The sequence below is a fragment of the Ictidomys tridecemlineatus genome, chromosome 12 (genome assembly GCF_052094955.1).
Source record: "Ictidomys tridecemlineatus isolate mIctTri1 chromosome 12, mIctTri1.hap1, whole genome shotgun sequence".
NCBI classification, from domain to species: domain Eukaryota; kingdom Metazoa; phylum Chordata; class Mammalia; order Rodentia; family Sciuridae; genus Ictidomys; species Ictidomys tridecemlineatus.
The window spans coordinates 15,736,284-15,762,192 of record NC_135488.1 but is presented as its reverse complement, the minus strand read 5'-3'; the positions used below and the strand labels follow the sequence as shown (position 1 = coordinate 15,762,192).

General features: G+C 37.4%; 1 protein-coding gene across 1 annotated transcript in view; it reads right to left on the bottom strand.

The window, feature by feature from the left end:
* Positions 1-25,909, bottom strand: part of LOC144369513 (ATP-binding cassette sub-family A member 13-like) — a 340,834-nt gene that overhangs the window by 27,414 nt on the left and 287,511 nt on the right. Inside the window, exons 38-40 of the mRNA XM_078029787.1 lie at positions 23,918-24,052; positions 18,311-18,414; positions 7,807-7,899 (exon numbers count right to left, since the gene is read on the bottom strand). Of these exons, the coding sequence (XP_077885913.1) occupies positions 7,807-7,899; positions 18,311-18,414; positions 23,918-24,052 (332 nt within the window). The remainder of the gene's footprint in view (positions 1-7,806; positions 7,900-18,310; positions 18,415-23,917; positions 24,053-25,909) is intronic.

Below are 25,909 nucleotides of genomic sequence, written 5' to 3'. Positions count from 1 at the left end.
GGGTAAACCAATTAGGTTAACGATGATTTCTCAGCACAGACTTTGAAAGCGAGAAGATCCTGGAACAATGTATTTCAAACGCTGAAAAATAATGGATTTCAACCAAGAATACTGTATCCAGCAAAATTGAGCTTCAGATTTGACAACGAAATTAAAATCTTTCACGATAAACAAAAGCTAAAAGAATTTGCAGCAAGAAAACCAGCACTGCAAAGCATTCTGAGCAATATACTACAAGAAGAGGAATTGAAAAATAGTGCCCAAAACTAACAACAAGAGGTATCTCAGTAAAGGAGGAGGAAAATAACCAAAAAAGTAAACTAGCCAAACTAAAATAAATAAATAAAGAAGCATGACTGGAAGTACAAATCATATCTCAATTGTAACTTTAAATGTTAATGGCCTAAACTCACCAATCAAGAGACATAGGCTAGCAACCTGGATCAAAAAATCAAATCCAACAATATGCTGCCTTCAGGAGACTCATATGATAGGAAAAGACATACACAGGCTGAAGGTAAAAGGTTGGGATAAATCATACCACTCACATGGCCCTCGGAAGCAAGCAGGAGTGGCCATACTCATATCAAATAAAATCAACTTCAAACCTAAGTTAATTAAGAAGGATAAAGAAGGACACTATATACTGTTAAAAGGGACCATCCACCAACAAGACATAACAATTATCAATTTGTATGCACCAAACAATGGAGCTGCAATCTACATAAAACAAACTCTCCTCAAGTTCAAGAGTCAAATAGACCATAACACAATAATTACGGGTGACTTCAACACACCGCTTTCGCCATTAGACAGATCCTCTAGACAAAAACTGAATAAAGAAACTATAGAACTCAACAGCACAATCAATAACCTAGACCTAACTGACATATATAGAATATACCAACCATCATCAAGTGGATACACGTTCTTCTCAGCAGCACATGGATCCTACTCAAAAATAGACCATATATTATGCCATAAGGCAAATCTTAGTAAATATAAAAGTGTGGAGATAATACCATGCACCATATCTGACCATAATGGAATGAAATTGGAAATCAATGATAAAAAAAGGAAGGAAAAATCCTACACCACATGGAAAATGAACAATATGTTATTGAATGATCAATGGGTTACAGAAGACATAAAGGAAGAGATAAAAAAATTCTTAGAGTCAAATGATAATACAGACACAACATACCGGAATCTATGGGACACAATGAAAGCAGTTTTAAGAGGGAAATTCATATCCTGGAGTTCTTTCATCAAAAAAAGAAAAAACCAACAAATAAATGAACTCACACTACACCTCAAAAACCTAGAAAAGGAAGAACAAAACAACAGCAATTGTAGTAAAAGACAAGAAATAATTAAAATTAGAGCAGAAATAAACGAAATTGAAACAAAAAAAACCATTGAAAAAATTGATAAAACTAAAAGTTGGTTCTTTGAAAAAATAAATAAGATAGACAAGCCCTTAGCTATGCTAACAAAAAGAAGAAGAGAGAGAACTCAAATTACTAATATACGGGATGAAAAAGGCAATATCACAACAGACACTACAGAAATACAGAAGATAATTAGAAAGTATTTTGAAACCCTATATTCTAATAAAATAGAAGATAGCGAGGATATCGATAAATTTCTTAAGGCATATGATTTGCCCAGATTGAGACAGGAAGACACACACAATTTAAACAGACCAATAACAAAGGAAGAAATAGAAGAAGCCATCAAAAGACTACCAACCAAGAAAAGCCCTGGACCTGATGGGTATACAGCGGAGTTCTACAAAACCTTCAAAGAAGAACTAATACCAATACTTTTCAAGAAATAGAAAAAGAAGGAGCTCTTCCAAATTCATTCTATGAGGCCAACATCACCCTGATCCCAAAACCAGACAAAGACACTTAAAAGAAAGAAAACTACAGACCAATATCTCTAATGAACTTGGATGGAAAAATTCTCAATAAAATTCTGGCAAATCGAATACAAAAACATATCAGAAAACTTGTGCACCATGATCAAGTAGGATTCATCCCTGGGATGCAAGGCTGGTTCAATATACGGAAATCAATACATGCTATTCATCACATCAATAGGCTCAAAGACAAGAACCATATGATCATCTCGATAGATGCAGAAAAAGCATTTGACAAAATACAACATCCCTTTATGTTCAAAACATTAGAAAAACTAGGGATATCAGGAACTTACCTCAACATTGTAAAAGCTATATATGCTAAACCTCAGGCTAGCATCATCCTAAACGGAGAAAAACTGAAGGCATTCCCTCTAAAATCTGGAACAAGACAGGGATGTCCTCTATCACCACTTCTATTCAATTTAGTTCTCGAAGTACTAGCCAGAGCAATTAGACAGACAAAAGAAATTAAAGGCATAAAAATAGGAAAAGAAGAAATTAAATTATCGCTATTTGCAGATGACATGATAATTTACTTAACAGACCCAAAAGGATCTACAAAGAAGCTACTAGAGTTAATAAATGAATTCAGCAAAGTGGCAGGATATAAAATCAACACGCACAAATCAAAGGCATTCCTGTATATCAGCAACAAAACCTCTGAAATGGAAATAAGGAAAACCACTCCATTCACAATATCCTCAAAGAAAATAAGATACTTGGGAATCAACCTAACAAAAGAGGTGAAAGATTTATACAATGAAAACTACAGAACCTTAAAGAGAGAGATAGAAGAAGATCTCAGAAGATGGAAAAATGTACCCTGTTCATGGATAGGCAGAACTAACATCATCAAAATGGCGATATTACCCAAAGTTCTCTACAGGTTTAATGCGATGCCAATCAGAATCCCAAAGACATTTCTTGTAGAAATAGATAAAGCAATCATGAAATTCATATGGAAAAACAAAAGACCCAGAATAGCAAAAGCAATTCTAAGCAGGAAGTGTGAATCTGGAGGTATAGCGATACCAGAGCTCAAACTGTACTACAAAGCAATAGTAACAAAAACAACATGGTACTGGTACCAAAACAGGCAGGTGGACCAATGGTACAGAATAGAGGACACAGAGACTAATCCACAAAGTTACAACTATCTTATATTTGATAAAGGGGCTAAAAACATGCAATGGAGGAAGGATAGCATCTTCAACAAATTGTGCTGGGAAAATTGGAAATCCATATGCAACAAAATGAAATTGAATCCCTTTCTCTCACCAGCCACAAAAGTTAACTCAAAATGGATCAAGGAGCTAGATATAAAAACAGAGACACTGCGTCTGATAGAAGGAAAAGTTGGCTACGATCTACATATTGTGGGGTCGGGCTCCAAATTCCTTAATAGAACGCCCGTAGCCCAAGAGTTAATGACAAGAATAAACAAATGGGACCTACTTAAACTAAAAAGTTTTTTCTCAGCAAGAGAAACAGTAAAAGAGGTAAATAGAGAGCCTACATCCTGGGAACAAATTTTTACCCCTCACACCTCAGATAGAGCCCTAATATCCAGAATGTACAAAGAACTCAAAAAATTAAACAATAAGATAACAAATAATCCAATCAACAAATGGGCCAAGGACCTGAATAGACACTTCTCAGAGGAGGACATACAATCAATCCACAAGCACATGAGAAAATGCTCACCACCTCTAGCAATCAGAGAAATGCAAATCAAAACCACCCTAAGATACCATTTCACTCCTGTAAGATTGGCAGCCATTATGAAGTCAAACAACAATAAGTGTTGGCGAGGATGTGGGGAAAAAGGCACACTTGTTCACTGCTGGTGGGACTGCAAAATGGTGAGGCCAATTTGGAAAGCAGTATGGAGATTCCTGGGAAAGCTGGGAATGGATCCACCATTTGACCCAGCTATTGCCCTTCTTGGACTATTCCCTGAGGACCTTAAAAGAGCACACTATATGGATACGGCCACATCAATGATTATAGCAGCACAATTCACAATAGCTAGACTGTGGAACCAACCTAGATGCCCTTCAATAGATGAGTGGATAAAAAAATTGTGGCAGCTATACACAATGGAGTATTATGCAGCACTAAGAAACGACAAAATCATAGAATTTGCAGGGAAATGGATGGCATTAGAGCAGATTATGCTAAGTGAAGCTAGCCAAGCCCTAAAAAAACAAATACCAAATGTCTTCTTTGATATAAAGAGAGCCACTAAGAATAGAACAGGAAGGAAGAGCATGAGGAAAAGACTAACAGTAAACTAAGACGAATGGGGGGAGAGAAAGGAAGAGAGAAGGGAAAACATATGGAAATGGTAGGAGACCTTCAGTGATACACAAAATTATAAGAGGTTATGAGGGGCAAGGGGGTGGGGGGAAAAAAGGGGAGAGAATTGAACAACAGCAGAGGAGGTAGAGAGGGAAGATGGGAGGGGAGGGGAGGGGAGGGGGGATAGTAGGGGATAGGAAAGGTAGCAGAATACAACAGTCACTAATATGCCATTATGTAAAAATGTGAGTATGTAACAGAAGTGAGTCTGTATTATGTATTTGGGGAGTTCAAAACCCAATTGAGTCGAATGTATGAAAGATGATATGTCTTGAGCTCTGTAATGTTTTGAACAATCAATAAAAAAATAAAATAAAATAAAAAAAAAATAAAAACAGAAGGGGTAGGGAGGAGGCAGATGCAGACATCAAGCAGGCCGAGTTTTGTTGTTCGGATAAGAGCAGGAGATTGGGGCTTGTGTCTGTCCTTCACGGAACCCAGTATCCCTACAACATCCATGCCTCTGATGGTGGTACATGTCGAGTTGTGGTTAGGGCCCAGGTTGAGAGATCACATGAGCATAGTAGGAGAAGTAATTAGGACAATTTGGGGACACTGTGTGTAGGAGGTCAACCAAAACCATCAACTGAGCATGAGAAAGAAAGGCAGTGTCACCCCTCAAACTGAGGGAGAGGGATGCTGCGGTACATGGGTCTTGCCTATGCCCCCAGATTCAGGGAGGAGGGACAGACTCAGGTTCCAGAGGAGGAGGGCAAGTTCTTTGCTTTGAGCAGTTTCATTGACCTCCATTCCCCTTTCTTTTTTTCTTTATGTATCTGTTCCTAAAAACTACCCATGTTCTTTCCTTTACTTTGTATTTCTAAGAGACTGCAGTTTTCTCATCCCTACAGTCTTTCCCATTCCCTCTCCTAACCTATGGACAGGTAAACTATAGCATCAGGTTGAGCCTCATGATGCTACTAGGGCTCTGGGATGTTGCCACACTCAGGTTTGCTGAGAATCATATACAAGTATATGTTCTCATTGTCCATGAAGCCTAGCTCAGCTTGTGGTTGAAAAGCTGTATATATGGAAGCTAAACCCTCATTCTCTCCTGCTTTTATTCCACTTGACTCTCATTTAGGATTTTTTTTTTTTGCGCCTACCCTTTATAGGGAGCATGTGGCCCCTGAGGGCCAGTACTATCCTCTGCTTGACCCTTTGAGTCCTGCATCTTGGATTTCCACAGCTAATCTTTAGGCACTGTCTCCCAGTCCAGCCCAGGACCCTGCCCACCACCCCTTTCTCCAGAGGAAAAGCTCAACACTCGAGTCCCGATCCTAACTTAGGACTGTCCTGCTCAAACACTGGCTTTCTTTATCTCCACAGACCCTCTGGGCAAATTCATTGCTTATTCACGAGTATTTCCATAGGTTTGATGCTGGCTCTCACTCTCTCTCACAAGGACTATTCCCCAAACCTCCATACTGATCAGCAGCCTCTCTCCCCACTTCCTCTGCCCCCTGAAAGTGCCTGGGAATGGCCATGGGGATGATGAGCTGTTTTCACTCAAATCACATGCAATAATATTAAATCATCCCCTGCCCTATCCTCAGTGTTTCCAATCACACTTAGTCCTCATGGCAACCCATATTACCGTTGAGGAGAAGGAGCCATGGGGTCATATGATGGACACTCAGGCCCTTGTCCCTTCAGTAGGATCCCCATGCTACCTCAGCACGCAGCACCCAGTATCCCCGCTATATCCATCTACACTGAACTTCTAGTATCACTATTCAAGGTCACATTCAATAATGACATCATCAGGACATTCTGGAAGTCATCAACTTTCTCCACTTGTACAAGACCACCAAGGTGACCGTTTTCTCCTTGCAGAGTTGGGGACAACATCGGAGGGAAGCATCTATCTCTTGACAGCTGCAGTAGGTCTCACACAGGGTCCTCAAGGTCTATGGGAACCCAGTGAATTTTCATGGAAGTAAGGAATGCAGGGGAGTTGGGAGGGATTCCTCTTATCTATGTGAATGCCTCATGTTAGAAGAGGAGAAATGGGGACAACATGTATGATTCCAAATATAGATGCCCTGGAATCATCCCTTACTTTTTATTTCAATATTATGGAAACATATGTAGTCATATATTTATTTATGACAGGCTTATTTGTTGTAGGAAAATAAAAAAAATAGAAGACATTTTAAAAGCTATCTTGTTTGGTATTTCGGTGAATAACACCATGTGAGTTCTTGCTTTATATAGATATAGTTCATACCCAATAATAATTCATCCTCAACCTACAGATCACATTATCAGAATCAAAACTCAGAAGTGGACAGAGACTGTCCAGCCTGTAGATCAGCACTGGGAATTATCCTCTTCCCATGATCTAATCCCGCAGGCTTCTGTAGCCAACTTTACCATGCCTAATGGAAAGCAAGAAGCTAGAGTCAAATATAAATCACCCAATAATCAGGAACGGACTATAAAACTTTATGTAGACATTCATAAAGGTTAGACAGTGTGAAGTATTATTTTTCTTTTGATAATACTTATTAAAGTGAGCAGAGAATAGTTTCTAGCAGATTCATCTGGCAAGCATTTAACACTAAACAGCACTAAGCATCAGTGAGGTTTACTGACCCAGTAGTGACCAACACCAAGCCACTAGAAACGTGCTGTTTACCTCCTAATACACCACCTCTATCCAAGCATTTGCTATTTTCTCCATAAAATAAAAATATTTAAATTTCAGCTATTTACCAGATCTCTACTTAAGAGTTCTAACATTAAAAACATTGACTAAATGAACATGAAAAGAGAGATTTATCAACATAAATGACCAAATTACTCTGTATGAAAAATTAAGGTTAAACAACAAACTGAAGGAAATTAGAAAATCATTCAGAAAACTCTGGGGGAAAAAAAAAGAAAGATACAAGGAAATAAAAATGGTCATAGAAACTTATAACAAAATCATTAAACTCCCAAAAAGTAAATGGAAAAAAAAAGACATGAAGAGATAATTAACCAGGAAGAAATCTAAGGGATTCATGAGCATAGGAAAAAAAAATCTTTAGTCTTTTATTATCCGAAATGAAAGTAAAACACAGCAACTGTCTTTTACCCTCTCACGCTGACAAACTCTTTCTTAAAGTATAGTGTTTGGTAAATCAGGACTCTGATTTACTGCTGCTGGGAAAATTATATTATTAGCACAACCTCTGGATAAGGCACTTCATACACTAGGAGGCCATTTCTTGTCCTGTCTTGATCTGGGCCTGCCAGCCATACTCTTTCCCTACCAATGCCACCACAATCAGGGTACAGTCCTTCTCAAGAAGGAAGCAAACTATCTTAGGGAAAGAATCTGGGAATTGACATCCCTTTGACTTACTAATCGTGTTTTTTAAACATACCCTTAAATGTCTCAATGCCTTCACCTCTTCCTGTATGTCATGATGTAATTAATTGGATCAAGCTATCTCTAAAGCATCTCCAGTTATAACACTGCATCATGCTGTTGATTGATAGGAATCAAACAATAGAGAAGCTCCACATACCTATTCCTAATGTGCTGAGGGGAGCCGAGACACTGGAAGCTACCGTTAACCATGATGGCCAGTCTGGTGCAAAGAGCTTCACACTCTTCCATGCTGGGAAAAAAAAGGAAAAGAAAAGTAAAGGTGAGCCACACTTGAAAGAAAAAAGGCTTGATTCAAACTTTAAAAGTAAAAAGTGGACAAAAACACTATTACTGCAAATTATGTAATTCTTAAAATATAGACACCTCATGAAAACCAAACAAAATAATTTTAAGTATCATAAGATTTATTTAGGTAGCCAATAATATAATTTTAAAAAATTACTAGCATTTTCATGTACCAGGAAAAATAGTAATAAAATAAATAGGAGAGAACCATTTACCAATAGTACAAAATTACAAAATAAAAACAATCTTAACAAAAAATATGTTCTATGAAGAGAAAAAATAAAGTTTTACTAACAGACATAAATAAAACCTTAACTCAATGAAAACGATTGGCTATTTTAAAAATGAAGGAACCTTACAATATAAAAATCAGTAAAATGTAAAACAATACTAGCATAATATTAGTGTAAATATAAAATATAATACTAATATAGTATGAAAGTAAACTCATTATATTTAAGTATAAATATAAGTGTATAACATAAAATATAATGCTGTAATAATATTTAATATACAATTAGGTTTTAGTAAAAATTGAATATTATTTTATCATGAATAAGTTATGAAGATTTAAAATCATATTTTTATAATTACGTAAGTTACAAGCTGTGATATGGATGCATTATAATGTCAATCAAAATTTTATCACTCTCCTTAGAAAAACTGAAAATAATTATAAAGTGTTTCTCCAAAATAAAAATATTGAAAGAATTATGAGGAAAAGTGTTCCAGAAAACATTAATATTTGTTACACTGCCAAAATAAATTAAATAAGGTAATACACTCAAAAATTATAAGGCCAATGGCATTAAAACCAAAGAGAGCCAAAATGAGCCACTAAAGCAGGAAATGCACACGATTTGAGGATGGAAACAACTGTGTGAGCATTACAGCAATGGTGGAAACTGAGGGGCCTTTGATGGATGTGGCAATACAAAATCCCAATCTTCTACTAAGATGTCAGAAGACAGCAAACTGTTTTAAGAACAGAAACAAACAGGAGCTGGGGTGCAGCTTAGTGGTAGAAGATTTGCCTAGCATGCATGAAGTCCAGGTTTCAAGCACTACCAAAAAAAAAAAAAAAATTAAAAGAAAAACTGCCACAAACAAATCAGGAAAGGGTTGATAAACTTAAAATAAAAAGTCATATATGTTAAAAAAATCCAATGTATAAAAAGAAAAATATCATGTGGAAATGATTATCAAAACTATTCATGGCCAATAATGTAGCAACAAATCATAAACTTAACCATTAAATCAAATGTTCTTAAAACTGCTTTCTAGCTAGAAAGGCATTCATCATGCATGCTTTTCTATGTTTAAGGATGAAAGTGCTTTTGTTCTCCATTGCATTTCAAATAAAAACAATGACTTCTCGGATTAGCAGAATCCTAGTTAAAGATATTCTCAGTAATTCTAAATAGGTCACCTCAAATGCTGAGGTTGGAAGTAAAAATAGGCATAACTTTTTGAAAATCCATATGGAAATAAGTCCTTTTCTATGAACTTGCCCCAGGAAACACAAAATATGAACATATGACAATTTATTTATAGTAGTAAAAATCTAGAAAAAAAATACATGCTCTATAGTGAGATTTATTTATTTCATGTTAACGAAAGATCATTCCGTGTGTTAGACATTAAAAGGAAGTTCTCTAAAGTCAATGAATTTCATGAGTAAAGATATTAATACTTTAATGGCAAAAATTACAATGCATATGAGGAGAATTGCACATGTATGTGAAAGAGTTTTTCTTTCTAGAAAGAAAAAAATTGTAATATTCATACAAAAATGTATGGATATTACTATCTGAGAAGTGAAAAGTTAATGGCAGATCATCTTTATTTCTTCTTTCTTTCCAATTTGGTATTATCCAAATTCTCTACAGGAAGCATGTGTTATTTCCATTGTTAGGCAGCAACTATAAAGGAATCTCTGATAGGGTCCGTGGATGTTCAGATCAAGACTATTTCATAGTTCTCTTACAGCTACATGTGGGCACACAGAAAATTCAGGTCAATGGAATGTGTATTTCTGGGTCATCTTGAAATAACACAAGCCACTTGACCTGGGTATTGTCTTTTTCCACATCCCTTAAGTTGGGATGTAGACACAGTGCTGTAAGTCAATGACAACCATGAGGATGAGGACAACTGGAAGATGGCTAAATGGCATGGCAGAAAGGTCATGATTTCTTGGTTGGCCTTATAAAGCACAGCTCACCAGCAACTTAACAAGGTGAGGGGGAAATGTGTCTTGCCTGGGCCACTATAATTTGAAGTTTCTTTGTTATAATACCTTGACATAAAATCTAAAGATTATGTACAATAAACATTCCAAATATGCTTTACAATTTTTTTTCTGGTCAATTATTGCTTTCTCTGTTTCTTTAATGAATTTTAATTTAAAACATTTTATCATTTTTATGACTATGTTGCAGGTTGACTATGAAGTCACTTTTGTATTACTTCCTTAAACATAATTTGGACATGTGGGAGTCCAAATAATACCAAATATGAATTAAATTCTTGTAATAGGACTTGGGTCATAGCTTAGTGGTACAGAGCTTGCCTGGCATGTGTGAGGAACTAGGCTCCATCCTCAGCACCATATAAAAATAAATAAATAAAGGTATTGTGTCCATCTACAACTAAAAATATTTTAAAAGTAAATCCTCATGATATTAAATGACTAACAGTTTCAACTGAATTATTATTGAATAACAAATATCCTCTAAACATGTTAGATATCATAACATCTAAGCATAGAGCACAAAGAGATTTTGATGATCTTCTACAGTAAGAAGAATACACAAAACTGTTCATCAATGAAAGCAATTACTGGTCATTTACTCAAAAAACAAACAAACAAAAATAATCCATCAAATTGTTTTCCTTAATAAATGGTTTGGTTGATTAGTACTGAAATATGTCTAGGTGATGCAGAGACTTGTGTTCCTTCATTTATCAGTGTTTGTTTGACATGTGAGGAAAAACCAAAGTGGTTGTTCCTGGTTGGACTGATTTCCATTCCTTTTAGTAAGTGACATGGCTCCCAGTTTCTTTCCCGAAGTTTCTTATCCCATGCTTCCCAAGAGGCTCAGGAGTAAGGAACAAGAGGCAATAAGAGGTGAACTCAAAGTTAAGAGGAAAGCTTTCCCACTGAGATACTTCTTTTCAACTAAAGCTGTCATTTTAGAATCACAGAATCAACCATAGGCTTCTCTGTTCTTCACTTTCAGTGAGTAATTTAGATCTTTGTATTGTATGAATAGCAACAAATTTATAGAAATAAATTTGTGTATATGCATATGTATGTCATTAATGTGAAAGCAAGTAAATAGGGGGATATAAAAGAGAAACTACAGTAATGCATATCTGTTTTGAGAACAGTCTGCAATAATTATGTGTTACATGAGAAATAAAAATAATTTTCTTTTTATTAGAAAGATAAAATTCTTAGAACCTGTGCTTGAACATCAAGACTCAGCCTCATGCCAGCAAACTAATATAGCAAAGTGGAGCTCAGAATTAGCAGAGCAAATGGTCATTTTAAGCAAGAATATATACATTTTTTAAAAAAGTAGATTTATCAAGTTTAATTCATTTTAATATAAATTTTTTCTGAATAGAACAAAAACAAAAAAAGAAGTAGTAATTCTGACTGTGCACAAGTGAAGAAACTGTCAAATCCATTCCATGAAAAGCAACTATAATACTAAACAAAACTTCAAAACAACCCTTTCAGAACACTGGGAATTGACCGAAGGCATGCAGCAATATGAGAAGCAGTTATGTCTAACAAATTGCTAAACTCAGAATAAGAAGAATTTGTGGGAGAAAAACCATGGGCTACTGAGTTCCCTCCCCAGCTTAAAAAACATGAAGCAGGAAAGGGTGGGCCATGAGTATCAGCAGCTTCTGCCATGGCTGAAGGCAGGGACTCAGTTTGGAGTATTGAGTGCAACATCCATGCCCAGTAACATAGCTGGTTTACATGACTATATTGGATCCAAGCAAACAGGACTGGCCAGACCATCTCCCAGGTACTAGAATTTGTGTGTCTGTGACATGCTTACAACCAATTGAGACCCTAGTGTGTGCAGTAGATACTGGAGATGGCCCTGGCTTTCCACATACTGCCTCTCAACCCAGAGGCTATTGCATACATATAGGAGAGGCACAGAAGGACCCAAAGAAACTGTGACATGTTCAAGTTGGCACAAACTTATAATTTTCCTGGCTATCAACACAGAGAACATTTGGCAGAGGACAGAACGTCTGTGTTGTGTCAACCTGAGGTGTGAACTACCTTTGCTCACTCACAGGATATCAAGGAACCTAGGCAAAAACAGAGGTGACTGTTATACAGCCAGTCTTGAAAAAGTAAAAGTAATTTTAAACACGAAATCTGAGCAGAGAAATCAGCTACTACTCACTGCAGGAGTAAGATTTTTTTCACAGACTTATCCCAGGCAAAGAAATCTAACAAGTATTTAAAAAATGAAAGCTGACAATAGAGCAACTTTGGGAGTAGTTAACAAGTCAGAGCAGCTACATTATCTAAAATGTCTAGTTTTCAATAAAAATGTAGATACACAAAGGAACAGGAAGTGATCCATATTCAGGGGTGTAAAAAAAAAGCAGTCAATATAAATTTCTTGAACTCTTCCTCAATGTTAGAGTTAGGAGGAAAATTATCCAATGCAGAGGAAATATATATGTTCGAAGAACTAAAGGAAATGCTATTTAAAGAATTAAAGGACATATGACAATAAATGTCGGCAAATAGAGATTCTAAAGAAAATGAAAGTTATCAAAAGAACCAAAAAGAAACATTTAAGGTGAAAAGTTCAGTAAATACAATGAAAAATTTGCTAAAGAGAATAACACCAGATTCAAGATGGCAAAGACTCTGTGAACTTACTGAGCAGCAAAAGTGATCTCATCTGAGAAAAGGACAAAACAGGATGGAAAGGAAATGAGCAAGAAACTCACAGATCTGTGATAACAGAATCCCAACACACATGTAATGAAAAAGCCAAAGGAGAGAAGAGATAGAAAGAGCTGGAAAAAAAATTTTTGAGTAAAACATGACCAAAAATTTTTCATGTTTTCTCTATGAAAAAAGTGCATAAGAATGGCAATGATATTGGTTACCATACAAGAATCTATAGATCTCTTTTTCTCATATTTTTTTTACCTAATTTAAAAGATTTAAGGTTAACACAAAGTGATAATTATAACAGTTTTTTATTGGATATAGAGCACATGAAATGCAATATATATGATAATAGCTCAAAGAGAGGGAGTGCAGCCAGGTTATGGCAAGGTTGTTTTACTGGAGGTAATTTAGTATTAATATGATAAAATTAAGGTAGAAACTCTAATTCCTAGAATACTCACTAATAAAATAGCTCAAAAATAACTAGTTAAATTATCAAAGATACTATACTGGAAATTATTTAGTATATAAATGTCAAATAGGAACAAAGATTAAAAAAGCAAAGAAGATATGTAAATAATAAATAGCAAAATGGTTAATGTAACTTCCACCATATCTATAATTATATTAAATGTTAAATCATCTAAACATCTCACTCAAAGGCAGAGACTGTCAGATTGGAAAAATAGCAAGATCAACTGTACCATTTGCAGAAAACATCCTTTCTATTAAAAAAACACAATCATTTGAAAGTAAAAGGTTTTAATATACATAGATATGTCATACACACAGTAAACAAAAGACAGTAGCAGCAGTGAAATCATTGGATAAAACAGACTTTAAGACAATAAAAAAATGCAATAAGGGATAAAAAGGGACATTTCTTAATGATAAGAGGGTAAAAATATTTGGAAGATAACAATTAAGAGTGCTTATTCATCTAATCACAGCTTCAAAATATACAAAGAAAAAATTGACAGACTGTAAAGGAGGAAAAGCCAGTAATACATTAAGATTTCAGTATTTCACCCTCAATACTATTAGAACACCAAGGCAAAACACCCACAATAAGACAGAATTCTCAACACTAACCCTAACTGGTCCCAATCACAGAATACACATTCCTTCCCACTAGAGACCATTTCATTCCCTAGGACAGGCCGCAGGCTAGGCCATGTGCAGAAATTACAGCTGTGTGGCCAGATCCAGCCTGCCGCCTTATTCATTTAGGTTTTACTGGAATACAATCACATTTACTTACCTAATGTCTGCAGCGGCTTTCATACTACAACAGCAGAGCTTTATTTGCAGTAGACTATATGATTTGCAAAACAAAAAAGAATGTATTATCTGTTGCTTCACAGACAAAACAAATTATAGCCTCTATGGTGGGCCTTTAAAAACTCCTTACCCATTTAAAAGAATGGAAATTACAAAAAAGAAGTATTTCCTCTGATCACAACAGAATTAAATTTAAAATGAGCCACAGAAAGAATTTTCAAGTGAATGAAAAACTTTGTAACAGAAACAGCTGAAGGGCTTCTCCTGCATGTTTCACGACCTTATAAAAGGCACTATACTCAAGACAGAATTAGAGGTGGGCTCACTGGCACATACCTATAGTTCTAGCAACTTGAGAAGCTGAGGTAAGAGGATCAAAAATTCACAGCCTCAGCAACTTAGTGAGGCCCTAGGCAAGTTAGCAAGAACCTCCCTCAATATTAATATATATAGGAATCTGGATGTTGCTCAGTGGTGAAGCTTCCCTGGGTTCAATCCCCAGTACCAAAAAAAAAAAAAAAAAAAAAGGATTATACTGGTGAGAGGATAGGCATATATGTCAATGGATAATAATTGAATCCAGAAATAAATCTATATAATTATGGTCAACTAATTTTCAATAAATGTACCATGATAATTCAATGGACAAAGGATAGTCTTTACAAAAATAGAGCTGAAATAATTAGATATCTACGTGCATAAAAGTAAATTTGGACTCATTTCCTCTTATTATATGCAAAAAAAATAGCTTAAAATATATCAAAGACTCTTTAAAGCTAAAACCCTTAATATTCTTAGTAGAAAAGATAGGAGGAACATGACTTGAGAACAAAGAGTTCTTAGATGTATCACCCAAAGTGCAAGCCACACAAAAATGAAAAATTAGATTTAATAAAAAATGTTTATAATGTTTACATTTCCAATGAGAAAAAACATTAGCAATCATATATACAGCAAGGGATTTATATTCAGAATATAATGTCCAATAGGTATGCAGGTAGTAAATAGGTAGGTAGTTAGGTAGATTGATAGAGGTAAAACCTCTTACAAGTAAAAAATACAGACAGAAAACATAATTATAAGTGGCAGATTCTTACAAAACTAAATGTACTCTTACTATATGAGGCAATCACTCTTCTTGGTATTACCCCCCAAAAGATGAAAAAGTTTACATACAAAAATCTGCACATGGATGTTTACAACAGTTCACATATAATTGCCAAATCTTGGAAGAAGTTATTGTAGTATCCTTCAGTGAGTGAATGCAGAAATAAACTGGTACATCCAGACTACAGAACTTTATTCAGCGCTTAAAGGAAATGAGCTGTCAAACCATGAAAAGACGTGGGGGAAACAAAAGAAGCCAGTCTAAAAAGATTACATCCTGCATGATTCCAACTATATGTCAAACAGGGAAAGAAAATAAAACTATGGAAATGGTGAAAAAAAAGTTATTGGTTGACAGAAAGGAGAGATGAATAGGTAAAGCACAGTTAATTTTTTGGGCAGTGAAACTATTCTCTATGGTGTTGTAATAGTGGAAACATTATTATTATATATTTTTCTAAATCCACAAAATGTCCAACACCAAGGATAAAGTCAGCTATGGATTTTGGATGATAATGATACATTGATGTAGGTACGCATTAATTGTAACAAACATACCAGTGTCAGGGAGCATACTGATAAATGGGAGAAGGTCATAAAGGAAATCTTTGTACCATCCTCTCAATTTTGCTATGAACCTAAACCTATTCTAATTTCTATTTTTTTTTTTTTTGGTACTGGGAATTGAACTCAGGGGGCATTCAACCTCTGAGCCACATCCCCAGCCCTATTTTGTATTTTTTATTTAGAGACAGTCTGAGTTGCTTACTGCCTCACCATTGTTGAGGCTGGCTTTGAACTCGTGATCCTCCTGTCTCATCATCCTGAGCTGCTGGGATTACAGGCATGCTTCACCATTCCTGGCTCTATTTTTTTTTAATGGGGGAAATTTTTAATAGATATTTTACCAAAGAATGAACACAAACAATCAATAAGCACATTCAAAGATCCTTAATCCCATTAGTTTGTTTCTTAAAGTAATAAACACAATTTACCATTTGACTCTGCTATTCAACTTTTCAGACTATCCAAGAAAATAAAAACATTTACCTATATATTCAAAGACATTTACCAGACTATATAAAGAATTTTATTCATAATAATCATAACTGGAAACAATTCAAATATTCATCAACTTGTGGGTGAATACATGAAAGTGGTCTAATTATACTATGGAATGCTATTTAGCAATGAAAAGGAGTGAATTATTGATATATGCTGCAACATGCATAAGCTTTAAAAACATTATAGTAAGTGAAGGAAGGCAGATACAAAAGCCTACACATCATACAATTCCACTAATATGAAATTCTAGAAAAGGCAAATTATAGAGAAAGCAGATCAATGATTTCCTAGGTTTGGGATTTTGAATGAAGAAAAATGTAGTAAAATCTTGAGAATGTGAAGAAAAGTTCACTTATACATTGTTGATGGGATTGCAAATTGTGCAACCATTCTGGAAAGCAGTATGAAGATTCCTCAGAAAACCCAGAATGGAACCATCATTTGACCCAGTTATCCCACTTGTTGGTATATACCCAAAGGACTTAAAATCAGCATACTATAGTGACATGGCCACATCAATTTTTATAGAAACTCAGTTCACAATACCAAAGCTATGCAGCCAACCTAGGTGCCCTTGAGCAGATGAATGGATAAAGAAAATGTGGTGTATATACACATGGAGTATTACTCAGCCAGAAAGAAGAAATATGGCATCTGCTAATAAATGAATGGAACTGGAGACTATCATGACAAATGAAATAAGTCTGTCCCAAGAAAACAAAGGCTGAATATTCTTTCTGATATGTGGATGCTAAAATACAATGGGAGTCAGTGTGTGTGTGTGGGGGGGGATTAGAAGTTCACTGGATTACACAAAGGCGAATAAAGGGAAGGAGGGGGGATGGGAATAGGAAAAACAGTAGAATGAATTGGGTAACTTTCCTGTGTTCATATATGAATATATGACAAGTATAACTCCACATCATGTACAACTGCAAGAATGGGATCCTAATTAGAATAAGTTATATTCTATGTATGTGTAATGTGTCGAAATACAATATACTATAATGTGTATCTAAAAAGAACACATTAAAAAAGAGAGAGAGAAAGAAGGCCAGGTGTGGTGGCACAGGCCTGTAATCCCAGGGGCTTGGAAGCCTGAGGCAGGAGGATCTCGAGTTCAAAGCCAGCCTCGGCAAAAGCAAGGCCTTAAGCAACTCAGTGAGACCCTGTGTTCAATACAAAATAGGACTGAGGATATGGCTCAGTGGCCGAGTGCCCCCGAGTTCAATCCCTCGTACCTCCCCCCAAAAAGAAAGAAAAAAAAAAACCCTCATCTCCTTAACTGTTTTTGATGCTTGATTCACAGCGTATTTTATTTAAGCTTGGGCAGGGAGAGGGGGCAAGAATAAGCCTTAAAGCCCAACCTCCATTGTATCTTCGGGATATTTTTAGCCACCTCAGATTACTCACTCCCCAGGGACTGGTTTTCTGAACTCTAGGTTTGTATTTCCATGAGGCCTAGAACGATGTCTCATCAAATTAAAAAGAGGTCATGGTTGAGAATTGAGTAACACAATTAAATCCATAGTGAGTAAAATATTAGACCAGATTCAGTCACATGTCCAGTTTTCATTTCAGATAATTCTACCTGGTGGAATAGGAGGCCTTAGAGAGAAAGGAGCTGGGAGCCCTTGGGAAGAACTAACTGAGGGCGTCCATCACTCATCCCATCCCCAGCCAGCAGTAATGGACCACGCCAGGGTGCGACTATCAAACTTCAGGCTCAAACTCCAGCTCTCCCACGGGCTCCCGTGGCCTTGGTTATGTGACACGATCTCCTTCTGGTTCAATCTCTTACGCTGCATAACAGGGACCATCAAGTATATCCAGTTCACAGTGTAAACACAAAGGAACTTCTGTGTGTGGTGCTGGCCGGAGGTGGAGATTTTCCCCTAAATATGGTTTGTTACTCATATTTGCTCAGGAAATAGCCGCAGGAGGGGGCCCCACTCACCTGTGGGAGGTCAGCACCACAGCACAGCCTTCCTGGGCCTCTTCCATTATCGTTTGCCACAGGTATCTTTTCGAGCAAGGATCCATCCCAGAGCTGGGCTCATCCTAGAGGAAAGACAACACACAATGCTATTAATTTGACGAATACATGTAAGGAGGTACACTATCACATGAGGCCAGATGCTGGTTACAAGGAAAGAAATCCCGTCTCTGATGGTCGCAGGTACCTCTCCATCAGCTCGTCTGCATTCTGCTCAACAAAGCCAAGATAATGGGGAAAGGAGTGGAGTGCCTAGCTCCCCATGCACTCATGCAGGATGCTACTCAAGAGGCCCGCTTCTTTTTCATCTTCCCTAAATTACTGAGGTGATTGACACAGCTGAGATATTGGAAGAGACTAGAAGTAGGGAAGAGAGGCCATGGGCCACTGTAACCACTCTGGGAATTCCACCAGAAAGCCTGCTCCTATGCCACTTGGAGGTCTCTCTATAGGCTCCTTCACACCGGTACCCAGGTACACAAGCACTCTGAATGCCTCACTTTGCCTTTCCTAGTGGCCCCCTGAAAGGACCCCCAATAGGGCAGGAATTGGCATCTCACATAAGCGACCGGCACAGTTTTTTAAAGGGTTAGGAGAAAGCACACAAGCTCAAGCATTTCAGGGCATTGCCCTAGAGGGCAAATGGGAAGCTCTCAGCAGCTGGCATGAGATTCCACTGTGGGAGGGACAAAGGCATATAATCCTAAGAATTCCCCTCCCCCATCATGAGTGATCAAGGAGTGTGCAGTGTGCATATCTATAAAAAAGGTCTAAGAGAGTCTCAGAATGCACCCCCTAACTGACAGGGGAAAGTGTTTCTCTCCCAAAGAGAGCCATTAAAGACTGTGAAAACAGAAGAAATGCAAGACTTTAAACTACACAGAGGAAGAGGAGGAGGAGGAGGAAGAGGAGGATGATCAAGAGGGCATAGAGGAGAAAGAATCAGGACACCACTGAATAACACAATGTTTCTGTGTTCTTATGATGGATTCCAATAGCTGATCTCATTGAACTGCAGATCTAAGAATCTCCAGACACAAAACTGAAAATAATCACCTTGAAGAAATTCAGTGAGTTAAAAAGGGAATATAAATAGAGAATACAATAAAATCAGAAAAAAACAACACATGAACAAGTTCAAAAAGAGACGTCATGTGAAAAGAACCAAGTAGAAATCCTGGAGCAGAAAATCGTGATGAATAAAATGAAAATGTAAGAGTGTCAACCGCAGATTTGATCAAGTAAATGGAAGACTCAGGAAATGTGAACACAGGTTGTGTAAAGTTGTTCAGTCAGAGGAGGAAAAAAAAATTGAAAAGGAATGAAGAAAACTGACAGGATTTTATACAAAACCCCTGTGAATATTTGTATCATGGCATTTATGGAGAAAATGTAGCCCTTATATACTGTTGGTGGGAATGTAAATTGGTAAGCCAGTATGGGGCTTCCTCAAAATTGAAAATAGAACTACTATATGATCCCAAAATTCCATTACTTTAAATACATGAAAAGGAAAAAACAGGAAATCAGTATATCAAGGAGTAAAAACCATGCACTCCCATGTTTATTTCAGTACTATACACATTAACCAATATATGGGATCAATAGAAGTATCCATCAATAGATAAGCAGATAAAAACATGGCAAGTACGCACAATAGTACATTATTCAGAAATGTAAAAGAATGGAATTCTATCACTTGTGACAACATGGAAGAAGCTAGGGAATGCTAGGTTAAGTGAAATAAGCAAGGCACAAAAAGAGAAAAAAGCACACGCTGTCATGAGTGTGTATGTGCGAGTGTGTGCGCGTGTGTGCGCATGTATATATATAATAAACATTATTCCTTCTTAAAAAGAAGGCAACTCTTCAGTTTCCAGCAACATATGTATAGTGTTGGAGGATGTTTTACTAAGTGAAACAAGGTGGACATGAAAGGGTGACCACTTTATGATCACACAAGTGCCATCTAGAAAAGTCAAAAGCGTATAAACAGATTACAATGGTACTCGCCAAGACTGAGCACGACATGAAAGGGTGACCACTTTATGATCACACAAGTGCCATCTAGAAAAGTCAAAAGCGTATAAACAGATTACAATGGTACTCGCCAAGACTGAGCACGATGGGAATGTAGGCAGGTGGGGCATGGTTGGAGAAGGTAGGTCACCGAGAGTATGCTCTTGGGAACTCCATATTGTCCCAAGCCCTTTTATTCTCTGTTCTTGGCTGCCAGAAGATGAAAAGCCTTCCTCTGCTAAGTACTTCTGCCGTGATGTTCCGCCTCATCTCATGCCCAGAGCAATGGGGCCCACTGACCACTAACAGAAACTTCTAAAACCATGAGCAAAATAAACCTTTCTTCCTCTAAGCCGTTTTTCTCGGGTCTTTGTCACAGTGACCAAACACGAACACATATGGAATTAATAAATTCTGGAGATATAATACGCAGCATAAGGGTTCTATGATTTGAATTTTTTTGTCTCCTTGATCCCCAATACAACAGTATTGGGAAGCATGGCTTTTGAGAGGTGATTGAGTTAGGAAGTCTTCCCATTCATGATTAGTACAAGGTGCCCTCGTGGAGGGCTTACACTCCATTTCTGGAGGATACTTAGTTCAAGGTGCCATCTTGGAGGCAGAGACAGGACCTTCATTGACCCCCAAATCTGATGGTGCCTTGGCCCTGTACTTCTAGCCTTCAGGAAAAAAATATATTTCTTTTCTTTATAAGGTTACCCAGTCTGTGATATGTTGTTACAGTAGCACAAATGGACTAATAGAGACTGTAGTTGACAGTGCTGTATTGTTCATTTGAATTTTGCTAAAACAGTTCATCTTATGTTTTCTTACCACTAACTGAAAAAAAAAAAAAGGTCACCATGTGAGGGGCTTGATATATAAATTAGTTTGATTGTGGTAACCATTTCACAGTGTGTGTGTATCAAAACATTATACTGTACACTTTACATATAAACAATTTTTACTTGTCAATTGTGGCTCCTTAAAAATAGGGGTTTGGGATATGTTTTCACATTAGCCAGATTCCCTTCACAATCTGCTTAGATAAGCCAACCTTGATGTCTCTAAAATAAATCCTCCACCTCCATAAACTTTTAGAGCGATATCTCCTGGAAAGAGATATGATAGTAGAAAAAGGCTTCATTTATTTAGTAACATCAAATAAATTGGAATTTCTTGGAACCTGAAGCTTTCTCCTTCAATAAACTCCAAAACACTTGCTATCTGAACCACTTTGGAGAGAAATCTTGCCTAGCTATATAATGCATTTCTGGGTTTTCTGTAGTCCGGGAGCACTGAACACATTTTTCTTTAGAGCTTTGGGTCATCAACTTCCTCTGAAATGGGGGAAAAAAACATAAGGGAAGTGTTGGAGAAAAGTCACTGAACAGGAAAATAAACACCTGGCTTTTTCTACAAATAAAGTGTCATGTGTGTTCTACTTACAATAGTAAGTAAATAATATAGTCCTACATCGTTCAGTGAAAGGGTTGGGTGAGTAATTTTTAATTTTCCGGATTGTCACTGTGGCATGAGTTCCAAGAGCCCTTCCTTGTCTCTCAGGGGAGAACTTCAAAACCATCGTTTGAAACTGATTCTCTGAACAGTCACCATCATCACAGTTACTAAACACTTAATGTAGATTTATTAAGCACAAGGCATTTGGCTGCACACTTCATGTGGATTATATCAGACAAGGAGGAAACAGGCTTAGAACATGCAAAGTCATATGTTATAGAATTGCAAAAGCAAAATCCACATCTGTTCACTAGGACTCCAGGGTCCTCACCTGGCCACTGTGCCAGAGTCCTGGACATTCAATGGAAATGAGAGCAAGGAAGATAATAAAAGGAGAAAGCTGAGGATCTGTCATAAGTCAAGAGCACAACCATACAGCAGATCCCCTTCATCTGACTGAGGAGATGCCTTGCTCCAGGCTGAGCACAGAGACATCCTCTAGGAGGAGCTAAGGCTCAGACTGTCTCACCTTGAGAGGGTAATGCCATTTGGGAACTGCAGAATGATGAAAAATTAACTTGTATTATTTGGTTTCAGAATATAAAATTATGCATTAGTCCTCGATTTTGGACTTTTCAATAGCAAACTTAGATGAATTAAAACAACTTTCGGGTGAGTTTCCAAAGGACAATAAATGACAGGACCACATTGTTCAGCATGGACTTTCTGAATCCCCACTAACTTTCCCACTGAAAGGCCGTTTTCATCTGGCAAATAAGAACAGAAAAGAGAATCTGCTTTATTTCCTATATTCTTTGACACCCATCAGACAGTCTGCCAAAGTGCAGCCCTGGGGTGAACATTAGCTATTAGAATCTAATCTATACCATAAGAACAATATTCTACTTATCGTTTGAATGGCATTATGTATAGCCAGAGCTGTTTTTGAAATGTAAGGCAATTGGCTCTATTTAGGGGCCGTATCACCTCCAACTAATGCTTTGAATCAATTTAGAATTGATTGCAGTTCCCAGATGGATTACAGAATGCTTTGTCTCAAGGCCATAGCTCATGCTCTACCTTTTCTGGAACTCTCTTCCCTCCCTTCCATGTCCACTAGGCATCTATGTGTTAGCCAGTTTTTCATCATTATAACAACTACTTGAGGTAAACAACTTACGAAGAGAAAGCATTTATTCTGTTTCACAATTTTGAAGGTTCTAGATAATAACTGGTTGACACTGCTGCTTCTGGGGCTGCAACTAGGCAATGTGTCTTGGGAGGAACATTTGGTGAAGCAAAACTGCTCACCTCATGGTGAGGAAGCAATAAAGAAGAAGGGTCCAAGGTCTTACCAGCTCTCTGAGGGCAGCCCTGGATGACCTAAAGACTTCTCACTAGGCCCCACCTCCTAAAGGTTCTACCAACTACCAATCACAGCATGGGGTGGGGCCAAAGCTTTAACACATGGGCTTTGGGGGAATCTGCATCTAAATTATAGCAATCCCTCACATCCATCCTCATGATTTACCATAGATATGTGTCATTACAGTTATGATGAACATATATCGGCTGGTAGAAAAAGACTTAAAAGCATTGTGCTAGAGGAAAAATACCTATTGATTTTTTTTCAGATTAGAAGTGAATTCTAATTTTTTAATACAATTTTAATGTTATAATTTTATGGTCGACTGTGTTTGGGAATCAGTGGCAGAGTGCTTGTCTTGCATGTGTGAGGCACTGGGTTTGAGCCTCAACACCACATAAAAATAAATAATAAAGGTATGTGTCCATCTACAAGTAAAAAAAAAAAACATTTAAAAAATTTTTTATTGAATTTGACAAGGGTAAGTGCATCTACCAAAAGATACATGTCTTATTTCTGTATCAGTCTAGTAGTGTTTTACATTTTGTTTGGGAAACGTTGAGTTAGGGCAGAACAGTTCATTAGTTTGTAGAATCAGTGTTGTGAATTCTGAAGTTATTTCCTACAAGAATTCTATTTAGTTAAACTAAGTTTACAAGTACACGTGCAGTGGGCACCTTATTTCAAGACAATGACATATTACTGATATTTCCACTACTCACCAATAAAAGAATGTCAGGTTTCCCCACCAGGGCCAGGGCTGTGGAGAGCTTCCGCTTGGTTCCCCCACTGTATGTGGCCACAGGTTTCTCCACATGGGCTTCCAGGTGCAGGCGCCTCACAAGGTCTCCAGCCACCTGGAAGAGAGGAGCCGTTGGTGAGCATGCCACCCCTCACCATGCCACCAGACACTAGGTCTCAGCCCTGACTCCTGCTCCTTCTTCCCATCAACCCCTATCCACCCCTCACATGGATGGTCAAGTACATTCCCTGGACCACTCTCCTTCATGATATAGGGAGAAACTGAGAAAGAAAAGAGGGGTAAGTTCTGTGCCTGCAGACATCCGACTGATCCCCAAAATCCCTGGGTTTGGAGCTAGGATAATAGTAGGCAAGAAACAGACTTAGTTCTGAGTCCAGACTAATGTCCACATTAAGGCGAGCAGAAAGAAGGTAAAGCAAAATGAACACTGAGATGGAATTGAACAGGAATGAAACCAAGACGGTGAGCTGTCAAAACCTCATGAGAGGAAAGAACTGAGGGGACTTTTCAATATTAGCACAAAGCAATATCCACTGTACATTAAGAAACCATTGGTAAGAGTTTGCACACTCAGAGTTCAGTATCTAGAGATGGGGAAAGAATGGGGAATGCTTTGTTCCTAACTTCTGGGAACCATTTTATCAAGTAAGGAGGATGGTCACTTCATTCACCAAAGCTCCACCCTTGGCTACAGGTGAATTCCGACTCTCCCAGGACCCCATGCATACAACTTCTCTACTTCTCCTCTCTTTCAACCTGCCCTCATTTCACACACCTTTGAAAATTCAACTCATCTTCTTGTCTTTCCTCTGCATAAATACTGATCCCCTATTGCAGGTATCACATGCATCTCACAGCACTTATGTCAGTACTTCCAACAGTAATTGGCACCATAGTCTATGTTGTTTCCAATTCCATCATCTCCTGTACTGGGAGTCAAATTGGGCAATTTCTTTTTTTTCCCCCAGTTCTGCATAATTTAAAATGTTGCAGTTTTATTTGACTCTGGTGACCATAATGATATTAATTAAAATATTAATATAGATTCAGTTTTAGACATTACTGTCAGGGGGCCGCCTTGAACAGGAGCTGAGAATGTGCCCTTAGCCTTGATAATGAAGGTGTGAACCTGGCTTCTGATCCCAGCACCAAAGCAGCAGGCAGACCTCACTTTTGCTTGCAAGTGAGTGCAGCTCTGGGAGTGGGCATCACCCAATGGGACTAGGCTATACCCCTAACCCCCATTTGCTGGAAGACAATCCCTTGCCTTGTTTGGGTAGACTATTCTTGAATGGCTTCTCCCTAATAAATAGGAGGGTTTCAGGCATGCTCACTCTCTCTCTTTTGCCTGCCTCTCTTGCCTCCTTTGTGGGAGCTGAGGTTGAGGAGTTGTCACTAAAGCCCCCCAAAAGGTATTTTCTGTCTCTGTGTGGTTATTTAGTAGCCAGCCCAATTCACTTGCAGTGACCCTTACTGATTCAGTCACATGTCATGGCACATTACACAACCAAACTGGCCAGTATCATATCTTTTCTTTTCTTTTTTTTTTTTTCCCTCACTCAGCTCCTCCTCATGGTTTCCAGGGCTCAACATGATCAGAAAAACTTCTCTGAAAGTATAGTCTTCCAATATCATACTTTAACTCAAATTTAGGAAAAGAGGAAAACTTCCATAGGAATATGAAGATAAAGTTAATAATTGTGTATTCTAAATACCTAATAAAATTTAGCTTTCCTCTAATGAATATATATTTATTGATAAATTTAGAAAATGATGGTAAATGGATAAGATGATGATAGTATTAAGAGGCTTTAAAATATAACAGTGCTGTAAATACTTCCCAATAAAAACCTTCACACAAATTTGCTCTTCTTTTTATTTATTTAATCTCTGAATAATTTAGAAAATGAACTATAAAGCTCCAGAACTGATCTTGTGTTCAAATAGCATA